The sequence below is a fragment of the Oncorhynchus tshawytscha genome, linkage group LG05 (genome assembly GCF_018296145.1).
Source record: "Oncorhynchus tshawytscha isolate Ot180627B linkage group LG05, Otsh_v2.0, whole genome shotgun sequence".
Taxonomy (NCBI): Eukaryota; Metazoa; Chordata; class Actinopteri; order Salmoniformes; family Salmonidae; genus Oncorhynchus; species Oncorhynchus tshawytscha.
Window position 1 is genome coordinate 20,724,010 of NC_056433.1, and position 22,831 is coordinate 20,746,840.

General features: G+C 39.0%; 1 protein-coding gene across 31 annotated transcripts in view; it reads left to right on the top strand.

Annotated features, from left to right (window-relative positions):
• The window catches only part of LOC112250130 (triadin), a 67,580-nt gene that overhangs the window by 14,778 nt on the left and 29,971 nt on the right, over positions 1–22,831 (top strand). For 20 of the 31 annotated variants that reach the window (XR_006083386.1, XR_006083385.1, XM_042321674.1 and 17 more), the window contains 12 exons: positions 1,503–1,529; positions 2,511–2,618; positions 2,951–2,977; positions 6,590–7,717; positions 9,561–9,647; positions 9,867–10,157; positions 18,876–18,914; positions 19,264–19,329; positions 19,956–19,988; positions 21,784–21,822; positions 21,991–22,032; positions 22,354–22,398. Coding sequence is in view for 29 of the 31 variants with exons in the window: in XM_042321674.1 (XP_042177608.1) it covers positions 1,503–1,529; positions 2,511–2,618; positions 2,951–2,977; positions 6,590–7,717; positions 9,561–9,647; positions 9,867–10,157; positions 18,876–18,914; positions 19,264–19,329; positions 19,956–19,988; positions 21,784–21,822; positions 21,991–22,032; positions 22,354–22,398 (1,932 nt within the window). In the remaining 2 variants the exon portion in view is untranslated. The remainder of the gene's footprint in view (positions 1–1,502; positions 1,530–2,510; positions 2,619–2,950; positions 2,978–6,589; positions 7,718–9,560; positions 9,648–9,866; positions 10,158–18,875; positions 18,915–19,263; positions 19,330–19,955; positions 19,989–21,783; positions 21,823–21,990; positions 22,033–22,353; positions 22,399–22,831) is intronic. The other 11 variants (XM_042321655.1, XM_042321654.1, XM_042321653.1 and 8 more) reach the window with 11 other exon arrangements.

The following is a 22,831-nucleotide window of genomic DNA, read 5'->3' on the forward strand; positions in this document are numbered from 1 at the left end:
TAAAAACATTTATTATGAGACAGGCACATTATGCACACATTTTAGTTATCAATACAAAATGCATATAGACATTCATTATGGCAGCATGGGAATACCTCCAAACACATCTACAATATCATCCAAAGGTACAGAAGTCTTTGTCATACAGACTAAAGTTTAACTGAACCCACTACATCCCTTCTTGACACGCATACACACACACACGCGCGCACACACACGCACACACACGCACGCACGCACGCGTGCACACACACACGCGCACACACACACACACACACACACACACACACACACACACACACACACACACACACACACACACACACACACACACACACACACACACACACACACACACACACACACACACACACACACACACACATATGGTAATAGTGACAGTGACAGTAACAGTGACCTCTGCTCCCTGTTAAATGATGGAGAGAGTGAGTCTATGGAGGGATGGACGGCAAGACAAATGGAGATTATAGGGACAGAGAAAGTAAGAAGAAAGGGTAGTCCCACGGTGGCTATGCATAGCTCACTGGACGAAATGCAGATAGATGCTGACCTGCCTGGCTGTCTGACAGCTGTCTGTGAGTTACGCCTCAAAGGGCAGAGACTATTTCTGTCTTACTGTAGGGTAGACACTTTAACCACTCATACAGGCACAACATAGTGTCCAGGTTTTGTGACTCCATGGCATTGGCACCTTCTTAATACTTCAGATTCATAGCATTAAATAACAAATTATTAAATAAATAAGCTTTAAACGTTATTTGTTGCTTTAATGCATTTATACAACCTGCTAACGTTATCTCTTAGGCTAATGTGGTTTGAAAGGACCTCCTTCTCTCTGCAGTTAGAGATACAGTATATTTCAAAACGCACCCCACAACATCAAACACACCCTTCAGAATTAGCATTTTCCTCTCATTTAACTCCTGAGAGAAAAAATAAATCCCAAATGTGAATATCTGCTATTCATAGCTGGAGCCAGTTTAGCACAAACGAGGTGGGTGTATTTTCACATCTCCCTTGAAGAACGGCTGACTCGTCAAATCAAACTGCTCTACAGAAACTAAACCTGTCTACTGACTTCTGTGGAGTTCACACTTGTTTTCCTCAAAAACTTAGCATAACACAAACTTAGCATAACACAGCTGACATGTTAGACATAATTCTGCTACCACTCCCAGGCTCTTTCACAGGAATACATTTCACTAAATCGTCCACCTTTGCTCTGAGATTCATAGTAAACAAATGTACGAGCTGTTGTTGCTGTTGTTGTGTAGCCTACTGCCTCTCATTGAGTTGACTTATACTCTTTAGCGCCTTTAGTGATTTTTAAGAGGTAAAAGTAAGGTGCCTGCAGCTGGAGAAGAGCATTACTCCCACTCTGATCCACATTCATAATTTATTCTGCCTTCATCAATGTTTCACTAGATCTACTTCGTTGGTTCCTTTCTTACAATAACATATCCCCCCCAATCTGTTTTTAGGTGAGCTACATCCGGTGAAGAAAAAAGGTTTGTTTTCATGTATCTATTAATTGACTTATTTACTTTTTTAATTATTCGTCAATGTTTTATAATAGCTGTTTCCTTCATACTCTTTATAACATAGATGTTTGTGAAAGGGAAAAAAAACATATTTGTTGAGAAATGCTTCCTGGCAATAGCGCTATTGCCAGTCAATGTGAATGCTAGCTCTTCTGCCTGCTACTTCCTGTGCCCTTAAAGGACTCAGCTACAGGTTACTGTGAGGGACGCGAGCTTGGCTTTACAGCTTAGCAGGCCTGAGATAACAATCTCACTCGTCAAAGCCTTGTTTCCTTCAGCAAGAGCTTAGACGTGCCGCTTAGTCACTCCAAACCTGCTGCTGAAATGCAGGTCACTGCATGGAGTTACCTACAAGACCTACAGCATTTGTAATCGACTGTAGTGTAAGATGTACTATACGATGGTTTAGCTCTATCTAGTAGCTATACATGCTTGGCTGTGCCAGAGACCCTAACAGAATGACCTCATAACATAGGCCTAAATCTCTCTTATACTGAGAAATACTATTGTTTCATTCACTTCCCTTTGACTTGCACTGTTGTAGCTCGGAGCGTAAGATATTCATTGTACCCTGCGTTTACATCTGCAACCACGTGCATGTGACTAATAAACTCTCCAAATCTCTAAATCTAACACACAGCTGTCTAATACCTAAGGATTCTGCCCCGCTATCTCTCTAGATGGCATTTTGAAACCATTCCACTACATAGTTTTCCACCACCTATCTCCACTATGCAATTCCCCTCACTCTTTAGGAGCCTCACATCAGTGACAAAACAGATGAGCAAAATTAAACCTTGACACAAGATGAAATTATGCTTGTTTTAGTTTTTTTTAGGGCCAAACATTTAATTAATGTAGGTAGGCTGTCCCAATGATTTGAAAAGATTACATAAGCTGAGGTTAATGGGGGTTGATTTTGTGGATGTTCACCTTGGCACGTAACAGTAAAACCGCCCCCAAAAGATATAGGATGGTACGTTGAAGAGGATCATCATGCTGAAAGTGAGAAGGGGGGAACAGAAGGCACCATGGCCATGCTTTCCAGGTTTATAGGTAAACATGCGATGTTTACTATATTTAAACTACATTAGATCTAATGTAGTTAAACTAGAATGGCACATAACAAATGCACATGCTAGTAAGCAAAATCAATGTATATCACTCTAACCAAGCTATTCAGCAGCGCTATTAAATGGTTTGTTGTTTTGTGGCTTTGCTAAAATGCTTACATTTTATTAACATAACCATCGTATTAACTTGGTTACTTGCAGTACTCTTACTAACTTCTTATCCATAGTCACACATTGTGTACTTGTCAAGGGACATGGATCACTCTTTGTGTTTAACCTCTTGCTACTGAAATCACCTTCCTTCCTACCTCATAGCTGCATTCCTACCATCCAGAAAACAAGGTCTGTGCCTTCCTGTTCTTAATACGCTCATATAGAAAATGAATCAGATATGAAATAACATTAGACATGTATTGATGATTGATACATGGGAGTGAGGCATTTTGCTGCATGATGTCTATAAGTGGTAATTTGCACTGTTGCCAGAGTAATTTATGGCAAATGTGTGTTCTGCTGTCATGAATTGCTATATAATGTGATATTACTAGCCTGTACCTGTTTGTGATTACTTGCTCAATTTGTTCCCAGACACCGTAATTATACTCCCAGAAGCTACTACAGACAACTGGTCCATTTACCTTAATTATGGATCGCTGTAATACATGGTCATTACACGTCTTCTGGTTGTTGATATTGTAGTAGGATAAAATATAATAGTACCATTAATTTCAGTGAATTCGAATTTCAAATGTCATAGTTGTTTGCAGTTATAAATAGACCATTACAGTTTATCTCAGTGTGACTTATTATTTGGTAGTACTATGGTACAAGTACTCTTAAAGGGGCAGTTCAGACAAAAATAAGATTTTTCTGTGTTTTATATATATTTCCACACCATAGATTGAAATGATACTGTAAAATTGTGAAAATTATGATAATGCACTTCTAGTGCTCTATTTTAACAAACCTAACACAATGGTAAATCTAAAGGCTCTATTTTAACAAACCTAACACAATGGTAAATCTAGGGGCTCTATTTTAACTAACCTAACACAATGGTAAATCTAGGGGCTCTATTTTAACTAACCTAACACAATGGTAAATCTAGGGGCTCTATTTTAACAAACCTAACATGTGGTAAATCTAGGGGCTCTATTTTAACAAACCTAACATGTGGTAAATCTAGGGGCTCTATTTTAACTAACCTAACACAATGGTACATCTAGGGGCTCTATTTTAACTAACCTAACACAATGGTACATCTAGGTGCTCTATTTTAACTAACCTAACACAATGGTACATCTAGGGGCTCTATTTTAACTAACCTAACACAATGGTACATCTAGGGGCTCTATTTTAACAAACCTAACACAATGGTAAATCTAGGGGCTCTATTTTAACTAACCTAACACAATGGTAAATCTAGGGGCTCTATTTTAACAAACCTAACACAATGGTAAATATAGGGGCTCTATTTTAACAAACCTAACACAATGGTAAATCTAAGCGCATGCAGTAGCGCTATAGGTTCATATTTTTGCTATTTTCACTATTACAACTATTGGTGCACTTGCTAGCCTTGACGTGAAAAGGCTGGGTTTTGATGAATAAACAAGTTGTCGGTATATCGAGGCTTGGCCCCTCACTGGCCAATCAGAACGTGCTCCATGGCCAAATACGTGGTTGCTTCAAGTTGTGTATTTAGGGTCATTTATGTATTGCCTTGGAATCAACAACAATTCCAATGTTAGTCCGTTATAATTTGGCAAATGTAGACTTATCTTATACGGCGACCAAATATGTTTTCTGAACATAATCAGAACCATCTTACAGATCAGATCTTATTCACACATCTACAGGAGTTGCATTGCAGGTGTGCCACGGAGTTGTCTCCATAAAACCAGGAAGGTGAATAATTCCAATAAGTTTAGTTGTAATAAGATTAAACATTTTAACATGGTTTTAACAACAACAACAATAAATAAATGTAAAAGGTAATTATATCATAAAGACGTCTGGATGAAAAAGACAGGCATTGCTGTTGAACCAGCCTTCGTTGGGCCCAGGGTAAGGGAGGGCTTGGGTTTTGAACATATGAAACAGAAAACAATCAATTGTCACAGGAAAATGACTTCTAAATACGAGATTCACCGGTACAGAGGTTCTCATCTCTCATTTCATGATGGGCATGGACTTTGTAGCCTAAACAAGGGACCTGCATGGCTAAAATAATGTGGGCCTGCTTACAATGCATAGATAAAAAGGGAATGTCTCCTCACTGTTTTGCTCCTCTCAAACTGAATATTTCCATAAAGCTTTGGTGATTAAGATTTATTTCCAAGTGGCCTCAGGAGTCAAACCCTTTATTTCCAAGTGGTCACAGGAGTCAAACCCTTTATCAACAGTCTTGACTACTTTGCAACTGCATTGAACAGTCAAAAAAAAGGCTTCATACAGAGGAGGGGAGGCTATGCTTTTAATCAAATAAAACAAAATGGGAAAAAACATTAGTTTTTTATTTTGCTAAATACATAGTAAGAAAGCAGATAGTCTACTATTGTTCCATGCCCATACCGGCAGTGTGTTTCCATTGTCAAAATTCATGCCATAACTAACTGCGTTACCAAAACCAGCTTTTGGTTGTTCTTAAATATCCCTCTCAGCGCTGCCTGAAATTAGCACTTCGGATCATGTTTTTAAGGACACACCTCAAATATTTCCATCCCTCCCATCTGAGCGCAAGCGAGCTGATATAAGACAGGTAAATTGCTGAACCTGGCTTTAGGGCTGGAAAATGCCAGTGCGACAGTTTTTACATGACAAAATAGCAAACTAACGTGCATTTGACACTAGCACCACCTTAAAGCCAGCCGAAAATAGAGCCCCTAGTGTAAGAGCTGTTTGAGTAGACTGCCTGAAATGTCAGCTTGTTTGGCTGGGTGGGATTTTTTTACTCATACCAGGCGGTATAAATTAATAGACCAATAACAAGGAGAGTTTGCCCTCTCTGGCAATAACAGATCGTTTTCAGGTGACACATCCCTCCCATTAGGCTCCTACAATTAGGCCATTCTCTCTGAACACTCCCAGACAGTCTTAGCTAAATTCTTGCTTGAGAAATTGCATTTTGCTCAGAAGAAAATGTTGTTGTTTTTTAACCATTTTACTTGAAAACAATCACAGTAAGGAACTAAATTGTTATTCAGAAATTATTTGATATTCAGATGAAAACGGCTGCATTGGACCTTTAATTAAGAACAGACATATTTTTTATGGACATGAATTCACCAGTACTGCATCTTCTAGCATGTGTTTCCATGTGCATACTGTTTATACAGTAAGTGTGAGTTGTTGTCTTGAGGGTTTTGTTTTGATCGGTTCCGTCTTCTTTTCGGTCTGGGGTTTTAACGGTTTTGAATTGCTGTTCATACCCAGCATCATCATAACCATGAGAGAATGAGAGGATTCTTAAAGGGGAGACTGTTGATACTACGAGTCTCCATTTCACTACCACAGAAAATAACAACTCTTCACTGACAGACTGTTTGTGGATTGACCATTTCTAACCTATACTTCTCCTCAAACAAGTCAACCTGTGTGAGTCAGTCTTTGTGGTGTCTTGCAGCATGGAGCACTGTCATTATGTTTATACCACATGCTGCAATGTAATATAGAGAAAGCATTATGTTGGACATATCGACATATCGATGGTATGGAATAAGGATCATGGTAGTATACATACACACCACTAGATGTATGTGGTTTAGGTGAGCAGAGAGCAGCTTGTCAGGTGTAAGCATGATGAGTACACAATAAAGATATTGTGCAGTGTGTTGTGTTGTCTTGAAAACTCTCAATGCATTATGGGTCTCTTTGGTTATGGCTCAGTGCACTGAATGTCACTTATCATTCAAGTTTTTCTCACCATGTTAAGATACACAGTTAATTCTGTAGTTGCAGGGATGTTTGCAGAGGAAAAAGAACCAGTTGCTAAAGTAGAGGACGAAGAAGAAGATGAAGACGAGGATGAGGAGGATGAGGTAGAAGTGGAAGATTATGATGAGGATGAGGATGAAGAAGAAGAGGAGAATGAGGATGAGGTTGAAGGGGGAGAAGATGAGGATGAAGAAGAAGCTGATGATGAGGATGAGGAAGAAGATGAAGAAGAGGACAAGGAAGCAGCAGCAGAGGTTGAGATAGATGAGGATGAGGATGATGATGATGATGAAGAGTATGAGGCTCCCATTCTGATTGATGTTGATGACACAGAGACAGAAGCTTCTGCTGGAGATGATGACAGAGAGGAGGATGACACCACAGCTGAAGCTGAAACTGAAGCAATTACAGATGAGGATGTCAGTGATACTGCTGTTGCTTCCAGTGATGATGACCATAATGAAGAGGATGAAACCAATGATGCCAGTGCTGAAGTCACAGAGGATGCTCCTGCTTCTACTGCAAATGACAACGATGATGATGATTATGGTAAAGAGGAGGAAATTGATGTCACAGAAGATGTTGTTTATGACATCCAGGACGATGACATTGACATTGTTGCAGAACAAGTAGATGCTGTTGCCTCTTCTGCAGATGATGATGATGAGGATGAAGATGATGAGGAAGATGATAGCATAGATGATGACAAAACAGATGATGATGCTAAACCCATTGATCTAGAAGATGACGATGATGACGATGATGATATCAAGGTCAATCTTGCTGATAGTGAGGGTATTGATATCTCAGACACATTAGCTGAGGATACAACTGATGACTCTACAGATAGTTTAGAGGACACTGATGATGACGACGACGACGACATTGTCAATGAGGACAGTGGTGCCATCGTTGATTCAGTTGACAAAACACTGGAGGATTCAGGTGAGACTGTTTGTGATGTCGCAGACATTTCTGGTGACACAGCATATGATGATGATGAGGGGAAGGATGCAGCTGAAGTGATCGGCAAAGATGATGACATCACACCAGAAGCCTTTGATAGTTCTGCTCCTGAGGAAGATGATCTATCCAAGGATGAAGAAGAGGATGATGATGATAGCATTGATGACCTTCTTTTGACAGGTATTGAGCAGTAACTTTCATTCCGCTGATGTTTCATCATCATGTGTAGTACTGTCCATGAGAAGGTAATAACATTCATACATTATCAACTAACTGGTCAGAATTAAAACTAGCTGTATGTTTCAGATGGTACGTTATTGATTTTACCATTCATTATTTATACTGCACTCAAATCTGATATACAGTATAGATAAGAGATCAAATGAGTCTGGATAGTCTACACTTTTTGCAGATCCATAATAGAACGATCTGCCTTGAAACTAAAGCTTTCTCTGAGTCACATTATACAGAATCACAAAGATACCTTTTTTTTACCCATGAGTGATGGTTGGTGATGTACTTAACACAGTACCGGATGTATTGTTCCTTGTAACAAGGCCTTAAATCATATTGATACATTCAGTAGGAATTATTACCTTACGACTGCCCATGATATTCTTAATGGCATAAATTATGATATTTGGCAAAGATAATATACAGTACAGCATGTAAGGAAGCCCAATGATGGAAGGATGGAAGACGCATGAATAGAGTGATGTAATAGTACACTTGATTTGTATATTGGTTTTGTAATTGTCAACCAGAGTGGCCCAGGTAGACAGTAAATACTTCTGTTCCTCAATTACACAATGAAATGACACTTTTCAATGACACTCCAGTACAAAGAAGATGGTGGTTACGGGGTGACAGGATTTGTTTGCCCTCTGTAGCAAGGCCTGTGTGGATGGAATTTGATCCAGTATGGTGCCTCCACAACAAACCAGGAAAAATTACAAGACATTACTGTTTTCATGACACACATTGTTTAATGTTCTAGTTTAGAAAAAATGACTTTTAGAATAATGTTGGTCTTATTTCCAGATGATACACTGGTTAGGTTTGGCAACGGACCAACCTAGACATGAATATTGATGAAATCAGGCGAGGAGGTGTGTGTGGCCGTGCATGTTCTGGGGGTTGTGATGAAGATCCCCATCTTCATACTGGGTAGATCAGAAGGTAGCATCTGCTGTTGCTCTGTAGGGTTGCCAGCCCAGTACCTCTGTAAGGCAGGGGGTACCAGAGGCAGTTTTCATGTGTGAACTTGACACTCATCAAGCTCCTGTAGCTAGTTACATCCTCCGGGAGGTCAAGGCTTGTGATTTCTCACAGTTCAGTTTTGGCTACAGTCCATCTTTTTTTCCATCAGCAGTTGAAATAGTGGTGGTTTATGTAGGAAGTGATGTAGAAACAATAGTATTGACACTGTTTTTTTATGATATTGAAATGCATTTATCATTCGTCATCTTATATCATGTTTGTATACCACCACATTACTCACCACATGCACAGCTTTCACTAATATGTCACCATAGCCTTGCTTTGATAGTTAGTAATAGTTTAATAGTTAGTAGTACTATCGCATCAGTAGATTACTAATGGTGCCGGCTTGATTAAAGATACTTAGTTTCTGCCTTCTTTGTAAATCTGTTGAATCTTGAATTTGTTATGTAAATACTTTACAGAGAATTTACAGATTTTGTGTTGCTTAGTTAATAGAGCATGGTGGTTGCAACGCCAGGATTGTGGGTTCAATTCCCATGGGGGACCAGTGTGGAGAAACATTTCATGAAATGTATGCACTCACTAAGTCGCTCTGAATAAGAGTGTCTACTAAAACGTAAAATATAATTGGCTAAACTTAAACGTTATCATTCAATGTACCAGCGCTCAAAGGTAAGTCTGTTCATATTGAAGCTCTCATTATTTGAATGGCAAAAGATGCCATTCATCCGATCAATATGCCTTCATAATATGCTGCCAACATTTGATTTTCTGATATAACTAATTGCATGCATTACAGTAACGCCACCTGTTGAAGAAACAATAACCCCACTTTCTGAAGAGGCTAAAGAGACTGAAGTAGAGGAAAAGACAGAAGAGATCCAAGGTGAAAACTTCCCATCATGCCATGCTTCTCTCACTCTTAGAGTTCAAATGGGTACCAAATGTTGTGTAACATATTGATGTTAGTACCAAATTAATCCATTGAAAGTCAGCATGACCCTTACAATGATTGGGTAATATCCCCTAATGCAAAGTTAGGTTCCTCATTGATGTATTGAAACCTGGCAAAGCTATTCAGTTGCAGCTGTGAGTATATTCACAGAGATCATCCCTCCAGAAGCACCAGAAGAGGAGGAGGAGGAGACTGAGGAACCATCTGCTGAACCAGAGCTGACAATAGAGGAAGCTTTGGAAGAAGAGGTAGTGGGGGAAGAGACAGCAGAGCCCGAATCCAAGGAGGAGGTAGAATCCATCACTGATACCAAGGAAGAGGAGGAGGAGGTAGCACCAGAGCATGAACTTGGGGAGGTGGTGGTAGCAGCATTGCCTGAAGCCGAGGAGGAAGATGAGGTAGCCCCTGAGCCCAAGGAGGAGGTAGAACCTGCAGTCAAAGGTAAATAAAAAGAGTGGGACGATGCTAGACACAGTCTGAGTGTTTGAATAGATGTGGGTGAGGTAAGGTAAGGATAAGGAGAGAGAGAGTAGAGTATGAGGAGCAGGGAGGTGGGAGAGGAGAGGAAAGCCTTAGGCTAATTCTTTGATCTCTCTCCGTCTTCTCCATTACTCATTTTCCCATCTGTTCCTTTTTATCAATATTAAGTATATGTCTCGGTGGCTGGCATGCCTGCATGAGACTATCTCAGACTGTGCCACTCACTATACTCTAGAGTTCCTTGGCTGTCCCCATAGGAGAACCCTTTGAAGAACCATTTTTGGTTCCAGGTAGAACCTTTCCACGGAGGGTTTTACATGGAACCCAAAAGGGTTATCCTATGGAGACAGCCAAAGAACCCTTCTGGAACCTTTTTTTTCTAAGAGTGTACCATAGAGAATGTTCATTAACAATGGTCTGGTTTTGGAGTCTATTTCTTTACCCTTTCAGCTTTAGTTCACCGCGAAAGCTAAAGGTCAACATCATTCGAATAGGCTAATGAAAATATGACAAAAAAATGATCCCCTCACAAATACGTGAATCAAACATTTGTCAGAATTATATAAAAGCTATGTACAGTATGTATGCATTCCGTTGAGGTACCTCAGCTTGAAATTCCTTATTATCTGCTCTGGTAGATAAAAATATAATCATTTTTATATGGCTGAGTTGTGATCAAAGGAATGTTATTGCTGCTTGATGTGCCATGTTTACTCTAAGAGGCTTGGCACATGTTTTTCCCTCCAGTGATATTGTGCATTATACAGAATGGTCATGGTCACATTTAAACAGAACAGCTGAAGCATCCAACTACTAGAGCATATTTGTTGTATTCTGTTTTAACATTCAGGACACTCATTTTTATTGGATTTCTTTCTTTTTATTTAGCCTTTATTTAACTCTTCACATGGTCAAGATATCATTCCATCCTCAATGTTTTGGAATTGCCATTGCCAATTGTGTTTACGTTTGGAGACATGCTGTGAATGATCTTTTTATTTTTTTATTTTTTTATTTCACCTTTATTTAACCAGGTAGGCTAGTTGAGAACAAGTTCTCATTTACAACTGTGACCTGGCCAAGATAAAGCATAGCAGTGTGAACTGACAACAACACAAAGTTACACATGGAGTAAACAATAAACAAGTCAATAACACAGTATAATTTTTTTTTAGAGTCTATATACATTGTGTGCAAAAGGCATGAGGAGGTAGACGAATAATTACAATTTAGCAGATTAATAGTGGAGTGATAAATGATCAAATGGTCATGTGCAGGTAGAGATACTGGTGTGCAAAAGAGCAGAAAAGTAAATAAATAAAAACAGTATGGGGATGAGGTAGGTAAATTGGGTGGGCTATTTACCGATGGACTATGTACAGCTGCAGCGATCGGTTAGCTGCTCAGATAGCAGATGTTTAAAGTTGGTGAGGGAGGTAAAAGTATCCAACTTCAGCGATTTTTGCAATTCGTTCCAGTCACAGGCAGCAGAGAACTGGAAGGAAAGGCGGCCAAATGAGGTGTTGGCTTTAGGGATGGTCAGTGAGATACACCTGCTGGAGCGCGTGCTACAGGTGGGTGTTGCCATCGTGACCAGTGAACTGAGATAAGGCGGAGCTTTACCTAGCATGGACTTGTAGATGACCTGGAGCTAGTGGGTCTGGCGATGAATATGTAGCGAGGACCAGCCGACTAGCGCATACAGGTCGCAGTGGTGGGTGGTATAAGGTGCTTTAGTAACAAAACGGATGGCACTGTGATAAATTGCATCCAGTTTGCTGAGTATAGTATTGGAAGCTATTTTGTAGATGACATCGCCGAAGTCGAGGATCGGTAGGATAGTCAGTTTAACTAGGGTAAGTTTGGCGGCGTGAGTGAAGGAGGCTTTGTTGCGGAATAGAAAGCCGACTCTAGATTTGATTTTAGATTGGAGATGTTTGATATGAGAGTTTACAGTCTAGCCAGACACCTAGGTACTTATAGATGTCCACATATTATAGGTCGGAACCATCCAGGGTGGTGATGCTAGTCGGGCGTGCGGGTGCAGGCAGCGAACGGTTGAAAAGCATGCATTTGGTTTTACTAGCGTTTAAGAGCAGTTGGAGGCCACGGAAGGAGTGTTGTATGGCATTGAAGCTTGTTTGGAGGTTAGATAGCACAGTGTCCAAGGAAGGGCCAGAAGTATACAGAATGGTGTCGTCTGCGTAGAGGTGGATCAGGGAATCGCCCGCAGCAAGAGCAACATCATTGATATATACAGAGAAAAGAGTCGGTCCGAGAATTGAACCCTGTGGCACCCCCATAGAGACTGCCAGAGGACCGGACAACATGCCCTCCGATTTGACACACTGAACTCTGTCTGCAAAGTAGTTGGTGAACCAGGCAAGGCAGTCATTAGAAAAACCGAGGCTACTAAGTCTGCCGATAAGAATATGGTGATTGAAAGAGTCGAAAGCCTTGGCCAGGTCGATGAAGACGGCTGCACAATACTGTCTTTTATCGATGGCGGTTATGATATCGTTTAGTACCTTGAGCGTGGCTGAGGTGCACCCATGACCGGCTCGGAAACCAAATTGCACAGCGGAGAAGGTACGGTGGGATTCGAGATGGTCAGTGATCTGTTTGTTGACTAGGCTTTCGAAGACCTTAGATAGGCAGGGCAGAATGGATATAGGTCTGTAGCAGTTTGGGTCCAGGGTGTCTCCCCCTTTGAAGAGGGGGATGACTGCGGCAGCTTTCCAATCCTTGGGGATCTCAGACGATATGAAAGAGAGGTTGAACAGGCTGGTAATAGGGGTTGCGACAATGGCGGCAGATAGATTCAGAAATAGAGGGTCCAGATTGTCAAGACCAGCTGATTTGTACGGATCCAGGTTTTGCAGCTCTTTCAGAACATCTACTATCTGGATTTGGGTAAAGGAGAAGCTGGGGAGGCTTGGGCGAGTAGCTGCGGGGGGAGGAGCTGTTGGCCGAGGTAGGAGTAGCCAGGAGGAAGGCATGACCAGCCATTGAGAATTGCTTGTTGAAGTTATCGATTATCATTATCTAATCTGCAATGGTTAGGGAAATGTGACATGACAGAAGTTGAAATAACTGCCATTGTGGCAAAGTATGTAGATTCCTGTGGGTTTTAAGAGCAAAACAATATACCCAGATTACCCCAGAGTCATTGTTTTACGTCACTGCAGGCGGAATTGACGCGCTATCTTACGTAAGATAATGCCCCAGAGTAGCATACAGAAGTGCAATTGGAAATTGTGACCTTGGGATGACAAGGATCTATCTGAGCAAAGCATAGTTCTGAGACAATGAGCATTAACTTTTCCACATCCCAGATCTTTAAACTGTATTGTAGTGAATTCTTCTTTCATAAAACATTAAGGTCCTCACCTTAAAGGTACCTCAAGTGCAGAGTATCAAAATTCGTAGACATTTGTAAATCCGTTTTTTTAGGGGGGTGCAAACACAGATAGAACCTTATGGTTCTGAAATCTGGGTTCAGCCATAAGATTCCATCTGGCACAGAATGTTACAATTATTTATATTTCAATAGAAAAGTACAGACATTTAATGATGTAATAAAGATAATATCTTTCCTTCTTTCTAATCACATCATCAAATATATTAATTCATTTTTATCGCACATTTGTTAAAGCGATAGTTCACTAAAATGACAAATACACAATATCCTATGGAGAACTAGCAATGTTGCTAAAGCTTAGCTCTGGATGAGTAAACTGATATATTTTTCTGGTCTCTGACACCTGAAGTCAGTAAACTACTTGATAATTATCAGTCAATTGCGGTATGTTTCCAATGCACCTTAAACATGCTCTAAGGCTCCTGTATGTATTTGTTTTTACCATAGAGAGCTTAAGTGGTGGCTAATCTTTTGAAAAAGTGGTGAAAAAAATCTAAGCGATTGCGAAAGAAACGTTAGCCTATGTTGTGAATAATCAAGGACTTGGGACTATAAGGTTCTATCTGCAAAATGTATGGTTTTAAAATAATTTGTATTTTTCACGTCCCAGATCTTAGAGCTGTTTTGTGACGTCTTGTCAAATAGAACCTTATTGTCCCAAGGTCTCTAAATGACAGTGTAGCTCCCACAAGGCTTAGGGCTGTAGTGAGCTCTGAGGTCTAGATGTACACACCATAGAGGCTGGAGACAAATCCACAGGAGCCAATCCTCCTGTGGGAGAGGAAGAGGACGCAGTCTGCACAGTCAAAGTCCCTACAGTATGCAAAGGCAAAACAGGATCAATAGTATGAGAGAGATTCCGAGTAATGATGGCCTTTGATGCAAACACTTGTTGCATGCTACTGGATGATGATCTGATGGCATGACTTTCATTATATTTAAGGTCAATGGTATTGCCTCTCAAGCTATTTTGAATGATCAAGTCAAGTAGGATGTGTAAGTGCCAAATTCTAGCAATTGTTAAAGATATTTTTAGTTTAGAAACATTTGCATCATTTATAAGCCATAGAAAATCATCCATACCACCACAGTATTTGTTATTGTCAGTGAGGCACAAATACAGAAATACACTATGTCAGCATTTCCCAAACGTGGCTGCTATTGAAATGTGGTCCCTTGAGAAAATCTATCATTTTAAAATGTTTTACTTGGTGCATTGGTACAATATATGCAATCAATTCAACATAGGGTATTTTACACTGTTAGAATACACATGGATTTCATTATTATGTGTTGAGGCAACCTGGGGTAGGGTGGAATTTTGTAAATATAATCACATAGCGATTCTTTCCTGTTAATTTGGAGAGTAGAAAAAGGCTGGGAACTCCTGCCCTATTGCCCCCATGATGCACTAGATGGGAGCCTAGGTTCTGAATCTACACAGTGAACATCCTAACAGGAACTTCCTGTAGGCTAGCCTGAGAGGAACCACTCCCCTTTGCTCCTGCTGCTGTCTTAGAAACATGACATCATAACACTGATGCAGATTTACTGTCCATTCTCACATGCCAACATAGAGATGGACTTAGCTTCCATACATGTATACATTTAGATCGTGTAGGGCTGAAATGATTGACACCCTTGATAAAGATGAACAAGAATGACTGTAATGTATAAAATAATTTATTCAAATGTTGAGCTATGTTGTGTGCAAACAAAATGGGAAATTAAATTATGTTAAACTAATACAATTTCTCAGAGAAAGAGATGATGTTTAACAAGTAATTATTTTTTCTCAAAAGTAGGGGTCAAAAGGATTGACAACCCTGTTTTCAATAGCTTTAAATACCTGACCTTGCAAGGAAATGTTTTCTCAAATGTTTTATGAGTTTAGAGATCACATTGGGAGGGATCTTAGACCATTCCTCCATACAGAATCTTTCTAGATCCTTGATATCCTTTCGTCTGCACTTATGGACTGACCTCCTCAATTCAAACCACAGGCTTCCAATAGGTTTCAAGTCCGGAGACTGAGATGGCCATTGGAAAATGTAGATTTTGTGGCCAATGAACCATTTCTTTGTGGATTTGAATGTGGTTATTGTCTTGCTGGAAGATCCACCTGCAGCAAAGTTTCAGCCTCTTGGCAGAGGCACCCAGGTTTTTGGTTAAAATATCCTGGTACTGGCTAAAGTTCATGATGCTTTTGATCTTAATAAATTCTCTGTTGTTTGTGTATGAAATCTTGCCAATATTGTACGTCACTAAGAATTATCATATTTATTTTCCATTTATAAGAAAGGTGAAATCTTAATGTTATTTATAATTTAAATGTTACTATATTTAAAAAGCATTTCAGATATGTCAAGCCCTATTGCCCCACTTTTCTTGAATAGGAAAAAAATTATATTAGATTTTAGATTAGAAATCTATTTTTAGGTGTGTTCCAGACCTTTCTAAAACTATGCAACATTACCAGTCATTGTTTATGGCCATCTCATGGCCATCTCATTGCCCTATCATTTAACGAGGGACTAGTGGAAGCAAAATAGCCCGATAACACCAAAGATCCACCACAATATTTTACAGTAGGTGTGGGGTTATTTTCTGCTCATGCCATTCTCATTTAGACACCAAACCCACCACTGGTGTGTGTGACCAAAGAGATCTATTTTCCTGTCATCCAAAAAATGTAAAAGCATTGGGGTTTGCTAAACTGCACTGGCACTTGGATTGGAACCAGTGTTTTGGCCAAATGACGTGACAATAGATCTCTTTGGTCACACACACCAGTGATGGGTTTGGTGTCTAAATGAGAATGGCATGAGCAGAAAATAACCCCACACCTACTGTAAAATACGGTGGAGGATCTTTGGTGTTATCGGGCTATTTTGCTTCCACCGGTCCTGGGGCCCTTGTTAAGGTCAACGGCATCATGAATTTTACCCAGTTCCAGGATATTGTATCCAAAAACCTTGTTTCCAGGTTGCCAAAATCCATAAAGAAATGGTTAATTGGCCACAAAATCAACATTTTGCAATGGCCATCTCAGTCTCTGGACTGAAAACATGTGGTTTGAATTGAAGAGGGCAGTCCATAAGCGCAGATGAAGGATATCAAGGATCTGGAATGATTCTGCATGGAGGAATGGTCTAAAATCCCTCCCAATGTGTTCTCCAACTCATAAAACATTTTAGAAAAGGCTCAGTGCCGTTATCCTCATAAGGTGAGGTATTGAACACAGAGAATCCTACAGAATATTTCTGACCCCTAACTTTTTGAGGCAAAAAAGCATTACTTATTAAACAAAATATTTTTCTCTGAGCAATTGCATTAGTATAAAGTAACATAATTTCTCATTGTTTTTGCATAAAATATGTCAATAATTTCGAACCCCTCTGTATATCAATCACTCCTGTTGGCAATACTCTTATACACTAAGTGCAGCTGGCCACTTACAGTGTACTGTAAGAGTTATTAATTCTCTTCAGAATCCGAGGACACCTTGCCACAGCAAAAAGTATTATGTTAAAGTCTGTGGAACAGATTTTTCGTCTGTCTCGTGAAGCGGTTTGGCCTTAAGCCTCGGAGCAGGATTGGTTGACAACTGTTTCTTTTTCTCATGTCTTGCACAATCTTTGTCTCTCCTCAAGCTGAATGGTGTCCACCTGAGCATCTATTGTATATGTTATTTTGTGTTTGTATCTGGCTGAGAAAGAAGAACACTGTTCAGACTACAGTATGAGTAATAACATATATTTTAATTTGATAGAATGGGAAACTACACTATATATTGATATATATATATATATATATATATATATATATATATATTGATATATTGATATATATATATTTACTCTAGACTTTTATATTTACTAATGGATCAGTGATATATTTACTAATGGATCAGTGATATATTTACTAATGGATCAGTGATATATATACTAATGGATCAGTGATATATTTACTAATGGATCAGTGATATATTTACTAATGGATCAGTGATATATTTACTAATGGATCGGTCAGTGATATATTTACTAATGGATCGATCAGTGATATATTTACTAATGGATCAGTGATATGTTTACTAATGGATCAGTGATATATTTACTAATGGATCGATCAGTGATATATTCCAGAAAGGATCCAGAAAGGGAGCTGATCATGACATCATGATCTTCTAGTTTTATTGTCCTGTTTTGTCCTACAGCCCTAAAGCATGCTTTACATGTTGACATTTATTCTCCAGCATTCGTGTTCAAACTGCAAAAGGAGGATAAGACTGAAACAATTAAACCTCCATCTTTTGAAATATATTTCTCTTGGAATCCCTGATGATTTCAATCAGGATAAAGATAAATGCTTTGTTTTATCAGCTTATACATTACAAACAGAAAAAAATAAGATAAAGGAATAATTGTTTAATAACACAGATCATGTACTTGACCGCAGGGCTGAATAGAATCAAGGAAGGAATTAGCATTTTTGGCTAAAAGCTTTCAAATGAGATCAGTCTCAATGTCCTCGAAAGCATCAGAGAAGCAGCTCCAAATGTGATTTCTGCAGCAGGATCTTTTGATTTACACAAATTGGAAGTATTGTGGTATCCTTATATTATATTTCCCCACTGATTATGGCCTCAAGCACTATGGCAACCACCATTATTTTTCTGTTATTTGCAACTTTGTCAATGGATGCTAGATTCAGCTGCATAAGTTTGCTGTAAAGATCCTATCTCTCAAGTGAAAGATTACTGTTTAATCAAAATGTGTCACATTAATTCTGACAAATTCAAGCAATTCAGATTTCTAATAAAGCTGTCATATTTGCATCCTGTAACTTACACTTGCCACTTTTCAAATGAATTCCAGTCGTAACCTTTTGATTTATGAATGCATAATGTAAACACTACAGTACAAGAGATCTGACTTTTAATGAAGGAAACATGCGTATTGTTAGTTCAGAAAATCCCCTTTTTGCTTGAATATTGATTTTCCGAGGAGAAAAATCACCCTCTTGGTTGAAGAATTAATTATATTCTTTGTTTGTGATTCACCTAACTTCTCTCCCCCCTGCTATTGAAGCATGTCACTACAGGTCTTTTATGAGGATATATTTGTATGACATCAAAGGAAAAGAGCTCCATCTTACATTTATGTTGATTGATTATTTAGAAGAGGGTTTAGTATACCAGACCATTTGGCTGTTTACATATTTATTTGTATTGATCAGTGAATCAATTTCTTTTTCAGAGGTAAAGGTCCAGCAAGCTGCTACTCCTGCACATCAAGGTACATCAACAGTCTTGTCGGTTATTGATCTGAACAGGGGCGCAACTTTCACTGGGGACAGGGGGGACATGTCCCCCCCCCCTCCCCCCACATTCTGAAATGTCATTTTTGTCCCCCCCAGTTTTATCACTGCAATGTGATACAAAACGAGGCAAAAGTGTGCTTTAGGACCATGCGGATGCCTCCAAGCGGTCGGGTAGGCTGTTTGGAGTGTTTATTTAAAAAATTCACTTCTAAAACCAAAGTTGCACCCCTGCATCTGAATATCGAATAAATATAACGAATAAATAGTAACATGTAAATACAAAGATCTATCGTAAAGCTTAAAGCTGTGCATTCCATTTTACAGTAGTGTGCCCTTGTATGCATTCATCAAAACCAAAAGAACCTGAAAGTGAGCCAGCGGAGGAAAAAGGTATTGATATACCGCTAATAGATCAATATCATGCATGGTTGTGGAGAAGTGAGAGCTGTTCATAACTAAACCCTTCATATCTTTACCATACTTTTGGCTGACCTTATTTCTGTGAGTAGGGCTGTGTTCCCCTATGGGTCAAATGTATTTGTATGGGACAACTTTTGGAGTGATTCTTTCTGCTTAATATAGCCTTGAATGTAGAACTGGCTGACATAAAAGTGTCTTGTGACTTTTAGAGGATGCCTATGTGTAGTAGACTTAACAGGTTTTTCTGCTTCTGACTTATTGGGCTATTAGCAACACTTAAAACGTTGGTTTAATGATATCAGTGTTATAAGTTCCATTTATGGCTTAAATGTTATTGTAGACATACTAACTATCAAGTAATCCAAAGTCCATTGCTACAACTTGACCCATATGTGCTGCAAGGTTGCAGTGTTTCCACCAAACATAGGTTAATAAAAGTTCAGTAGTGAGTAACTCCCCAGTAACTCAATTTTGACTTATGGTTTGCGTTTCTTTGGTTTTGCTTCTCAAAGTCGCCATCTAGTGGAGAAGTTTAGATAAGCCATGCATTAGGGTGCGATTCTCTAATGGCTGGTATACATCTGTGTCATATGTAGCTAAACATGTGAAGAGGAAAGTAGCCAAGCAAGGTATGTTAGAGTCACTTTATCCTTCATGTTGTTAGGAATAGCAGCACAGTAGTGCATCGCTTCATGCTCCCCAAGGAGGGTGTTGGTTGCTGTTGAAGTAAGAGCTTATATAGAAGTAGAGAAATGAAAAGCCCTTAACAGGCCCTAAACAGCACTCTTAATGTGTAACTGCACCATATAGAAAGTACTGTAAACTGTGGTAATCCATGTATACTGCTGCGCCAGTGATGATGATCTCACTTTTGTTGCCTGCTGTATATTTATAGAAGCAGCTCTTCTATTAACATAACCATCTTAATTGCAATTTTGGAGAAAATGCTCAGTGGAAGTTTTCAGATAAAGTGTGGTTTGGTGTATTACCATGTTTGTAACTAGGAGCATGTGGAGACCTTAGAGAGCATGGCTGTATTGAACCTTGCCTCAATAGGCATAATACTGGCCCCTGCTGTTTGAAAAGGGGCAAATCTACATTGGTAACAGATATAGAGCCCTCAAATGCAACTCTGGACCTTGAAGCCAGTTCCACTGCATTCATTGTTCCTCTCTAATCAGAGACTGATTTAGACCTGGGACACCAGGTGGGTGCAATTCATTTAATTATCAGGTAGAACAAAAAACGAGCAGGCTCCAGACCTCGTAGGGTAAGAATTGAATGCACCTGATATAGAGTATGTATCCTACATCTATACATCTCTATACAATGTGTCAATGTGTTTTCTATTTGATAGCTCTATGCTAGATATGCACATGACATGTGCATTGCATGATACAGTATGCACTCTGAGTTGTTGACTTTGTAGTGTCTCAAGCATGGTGTAAGAGAAAAGGTTTAGGCAATCAAAATGAACACTGGTCTGTAACAATTTCATATTAGTTGAGTCTGAGAGTATTTTAAAATGAACGAATAATATACATTTACATATACAACTTTCTGACTTGTTTGACCATAACCATTTCCTCATCCACAGCTAAAAAGGCCACTCCTGACCGGAAGAGTATGTGTTGTGAAGCTGATATTTCATGTTGCTTTGAATGTAGCTTTGAAAGTAGCTTAGAGACTAGAGAGGTTTGATGAACCACTTCAATCTTAGTGCAAAGCTGTTCATCTTTAAAGGGGTAGAGTCTTTAATTCACTTCCAGTTTGATCAGAAATCTTTTTAAAGTTAAAGATGAAACAGAGATTGAATTGTAGATTCTTGATGGTTTATCCGCTTCACCGTTTAGCCACATTTGTCAGAAGTAGTTAGCTGTACAGTATTATTATGCCATTTATAATCTTAGCTATTGCAATTTTCAAACATTTGACATTTTCAGTCATTTTTCTGTAATATGGTTTTATTTTAAAACAGCTATACATTCAAATCAAATCAAAATCAAATCAAATGTTATTGGTCACATACACATGGTTAGCAGATGTTAATGCGAGTGTAGCGAACAGTGTAGTTCCGACAGTGTAGTAATATCTAACAAGTAATCTAACAATTCCACAACAACTACCTAATCACACACATCTAAAGGGGTGGAATAAGATTATGTACATATAAATATATGGATGAGCGATGACCGAGAGACATAGGCAAGATGCAATAGATGGTATAAAATACAGTATATACATATGAGATGAGTCGGTAAGATATGTATTAAAGTGACTAGTGATCCATTTATTAAAGTGGCCAATGATTCCTGAACGTGTTCTCTAAACGTTTGGCATTCAGCTTTGGCATACAACTACAGCACTAAGCAAGAATGTGAATTCAATGTTCTCTTGTGTCATGTATTCTGTGTTCATTTTCAGAGGCCCCTAAAAAAGAACCAGCGGTGAGAACTAAGAGAGGTACTGTTGGAAAACAATGTATTTTCTGTACATTTACTGTGTATTTCAATGTTGATAATACCTCATATTAGGTCATGCAGAAACATGCTGAAGGTAGTAGTTGCTCTATTTATCAATCTTATTGATATACAGTCATATTGTTCTGTGATTTTTTTTTCTATTATAAAGAACGAGACATGTGCAAACCAGTTGAGAACACAAAAAGGAGAGGTAGGACTAATCTTCCTCTTCAGCTTATTATCACATCTCTGAAAGGCAAATGCTTCATCTTGAGGAGATGGTTGCAATTTTTAAATATTTCTTTAAGTTGAATGGCAAGTACAGTACAAGTTGAATGTCAATAGCCTGCTATATTGTTTGTATTTGAAATGAAGAACAGATTTACACACAAGTGAAATGCTGTTTGCAAGTTATTTGAATAAAACAAAACGCAACAATGAATAAATAAAAAATATTCTAAGATTGCTTTGCCCCTTTGAATGTGTGGTTGAACATCTCTCTGTAACCCCTCTAACAATGTCACTGAACCAGAGGTTGCAAGGCAATTGGAGTTGGAAGAGGCGATCAGAAAGAGAGGTACAGTATTTTTAAATACAGTACAGGCCCAAGTTGAATGACTTAGCTGTATATATGTATAAAGGATATATAAACTATATATTCAATGATTTGTCAATGCCCCTGAGCAGTACAGTGCAGAACAGTACAGACTTCGATATAGTTTGATGGATACAGAACAAAATACTCAGTGATAAAAGGTATTATTTTCCCAGTGTCTTACAATTCATGAAAAGACACACATAGCACTCACTGCTTAAAGAAAGTAAATCGTCCGGTTTTAAACTGCCCAGTTTTATTGAATTCAAATCAGTCAAATATGTGTGAGGATCACCCTCTTCTCGTCAGTTCTCCTAGTAGGGAGAGTAAGGTCTTTAGAGTGGCTGAGGTGGAAAAATACTTCAAAGTCACCTATCAGATGTAACCCCGCTGTGCCATTCCCTTTCCCTCTTTA